This window comes from Anopheles ziemanni, chromosome 2 (assembly GCF_943734765.1).
Source record: "Anopheles ziemanni chromosome 2, idAnoZiCoDA_A2_x.2, whole genome shotgun sequence".
Taxonomy (NCBI): Eukaryota; Metazoa; Arthropoda; class Insecta; order Diptera; family Culicidae; genus Anopheles; species Anopheles ziemanni.
The window spans coordinates 17,868,149-17,871,573 of record NC_080705.1 but is presented as its reverse complement, the minus strand read 5'-3'; the positions used below and the strand labels follow the sequence as shown (position 1 = coordinate 17,871,573).

General features: G+C 45.6%; 1 protein-coding gene across 1 annotated transcript; it reads left to right on the top strand.

Moving 5' to 3' along the window:
* Positions 1-1,229: 1,229 nt before the first annotated feature.
* Positions 1,230-2,996, top strand: LOC131293091 (U4/U6.U5 tri-snRNP-associated protein 2). Its single transcript, XM_058321171.1, has 3 exons — positions 1,230-1,263; positions 1,361-2,600; positions 2,664-2,996. Exons 1-3 carry the CDS (start codon positions 1,230-1,232, stop codon positions 2,917-2,919), a joined length of 1,530 nt encoding a protein of 509 aa, XP_058177154.1. The 3' UTR covers positions 2,920-2,996.
* The last annotated feature ends 429 nt before the right edge of the window (positions 2,997-3,425 follow it).

Genomic DNA, 3,425 nt, shown 5'->3' with positions numbered 1-3,425 from the left:
CGTTAGCGTAGCAGCACTTGTTGGCGAAAGACTTTTACTTCTTCCGGGAAGAACTTGCACCTTCACTTATCGTCGTATGACTTTCCACACTCTCGCACGGTTGCTTGCATTACACATGACAATGGTTTTCCATCGGCGAAAGGGAGGTCGGTGGCCCCGCAAGACGATGGACGAAGGAAATGCACACCACACACACGAAAGGAATGAACGAATTGGGGAGCGCACTTTTCTTGATTCAATTCAAACTTTTCATGACACTTCTTGCCCGCCTCCGTCACTTTCTCACACCCTTCCACAGGCACTGATTCATCGCTTTGTCATCGGTACGGATTTGCTGCGGGTTGCCATACCATGCGGGTGGCCAGCTAGAGGGTTCGTGCTGTTGGACTTCGACCGTGTAACCGTTTGTGGTTTTCTTCCCCCGAGGAAAAACCCACAAGCCCTTCCAGGCAGCGCACAATTGCACCAGATATGTGAGCCACGTACCACCACGGTGTCGAACGTGGCACAAACAACACAAAAAAGTTACACTCGCGGACCGACACCCGATTGTGGTCGTAGCGAAAGTGCCTTCCCACTTGGCGTGTGGAAAATAAAGGCGGCCACGGAGCGACACGCGAAAGACGTCTGGCCCCGAAGAAACACGGGACAATTTTGAGAAAAATTTTGACGTTTGTGCGTTTTGTTTAGATCACGTTTGGGTGCAGAACAAGGCGACTAGAGTGTACCAGGTCGATTCGTAATTAAACAACTTGTTTTGTTTTCATTACTAAAATACCAGAAGTGTTCAACAATCGTTGATACATCTCGTTCTTATTTTCTTAATGCTGGAACTATTTCGTAGAACGCAGCAGAAAAATTTCAAACAACTGAAAACTAAATTTCACAATGCCAACTCATTTAGGATGGGAACAAACTAGCAATACTAGATTGGGATATATTGGCTTGCAAGTTCTCCGAATAACGGCTTCGTACTTTCGATACACTAGATAACGATTTCGTACATATTAACTTATTTTAGTAAGTAACCGAGATGCAAAATTGTAAAAAAAACCATTTCAATATGGCTGTCCGTAATAAGCTATGAGTATACCTCCAATACTGCATTCACCTCGTAGTTTGACAGATTCTATCCTAGAAAGTCTTGTTTTTCAACAACATTATTTATTTGATCGAATTTAGTGTATAAATTTCTTCTGGAGTAATTTATAAGCTAGGAATCTTTAAATATGGCTCCAACAAATAATGTAGAAGTGAAGAAAGGTAAGTTTCCATTGACCAAACTCCGCAATTAAACGATCCACTTGATATCCTGAATGCTAACCTCAAAAATGTGTTTTTGTTTACACTTGCCGTGCAGAAGAGGACCTCTCCGCGCCGCCGGTAAAAAAGTTTAAACTGGAAGATGTTCCCGACGAAGACGACAGCACTGGCGGTCAGGCATTGCAGCGAAGGCAAACCGTAACGGACCGTTCCAAACAGTGCCCCTATCTGGATACAATCAACCGGCACTTGCTGGATTTCGACTTCGAAAAGCTATGCTCGGTATCGCTCACCCGAATTAACGTCTATGCGTGTTTGGTGTGCGGCAAGTACTTCCAGGGGCGCGGTACTAATACCCACGCGTATACCCATTCGGTGGCCGATTCGCACCATGTGTTCCTCAACCTGTCGACGTTGAAATTCTACTGCCTGCCGGATAATTATGAGATCATCGATTCGTCGCTGGACGATATCAAGTACGTGCTGGATCCGGTGTTCACCGTGCGCGACATACGGACGCTGGACAACGAAGATCGAAAGCAGTCGCGTACGGTCGACGGGACGTTCTATAATCCGGGTGTGGTGGGATTGAACAACATCAAGGCAAACGATTACTGTAACGTGATTCTGCAGGCCCTTTCGCACGTGAAACCGATCCGTGATTTCTTCCTGATGGAGAAAAACTATGCCAACATTAAGCGACCGCCCGGCGATACGGCGTTTACGCTCGTGCAACGTTTCGGCGAGCTGCTGCGCAAGCTGTGGAACCCGCGGAACTTTAAGGCGCACGTCTCGCCGCACGAGATGCTGCAGGCCGTGGTGCTGTGGAGCAACAAGCAGTTCCAGATCACCAAGCAAGGTGATCCGATCGAGTTTTTGTCCTGGTTCCTGCACAGCCTGCACAAACAGTTGCGCGGCAACAAGCAACCTAACTCGTCCGTTATTAACCGGAGCTTTCTGGGGGAAATGAAAATTTACACCCGAAAGCTTCCACCGACGGAGTTGGACGATGTGCAGAAACAGCTCCTACTGGCCACGGATGAGTACCAGGAGAAGCAGGAAACGTCCACGTTTCTCTATTTAACGTGCGATCTTCCGGCGACCCCACTGTTCATCGACGAGTTGAGGGAAAACATTATCCCGCAGGTAAACCTGTACCAGTTGCTGGCCAAGTTTAACTCCATCTCGGAGAAGGAGTACAAAACGTACAAGGATAACTTTTTGAAGCGATTCGAAATCACGCGCCTGCCCAAGTACGTCATCCTGTACATCAAGCGGTTCACGAAGAATACTTTCTTCTTGGAAAAGAATCCAACCATCGTCAACTTTCCTGTGAAGTAAGTTCGGCGTTCGATGGTAAGAAACAACATTTCATTACCACATCCAATTCTTTTTCCCAGGAACGTTGATTTCGGCGATATTTTAACGGAGGAAAACAAGAAAAATCATCGGTACACAAAGTACAACCTGGTGGCCAACATCGTGCACGACGGTGAACCGAATTCCGGCACCTACCGGTGTCACATACTGCAGACAAATACCAACCAGTGGTACGAAATGCAGGACCTGCATGTAACCAGCATTCTACCGCAGATGATCACGCTGACGGAGGCGTACATTCAAATTTATGAACTGCAGGAAAACGACGAAACATAAGCGGATCGGAGAAGCTTCCATTTGGGTTCCAATTTTTGTTTCTCTTTTATTATTTTTAAATAGAAAATCCTCCTCTCCCTAAAAGATGTTTATTTTATAATTAATGCGTTGGTTGTCATCATGAGAAAAGAATGCACCAAAACACCTCGTGTATGTACGTGTGGTAGGTACTTGTATGAAATCTGAGTATGGTGAAATTTATTTGCCACTAAGTTGCTTCACTCTAAAACAACACCGGGCGCACTTGGCAAAAATATATTGCTTTTCTTTACGGTTCTCTAGGCCCTGTGTTTCTCGCCATACAGCTGTTCCTATTATTTGTCCTGCATCGTGGGGATTGTTGTTGTTGAGTTGAATAGCGTTTGATTCGCCTGTTTCAAACATATTGCGCTGCAAATACTTCCGATACTTTGTGTGTATAAATAACCTATTTCCGGTTGAGTTCATATCTCCGGGGAGGAGATTGAGTTCACCAATTAATTATCATCTAATAACGCTAATAACAC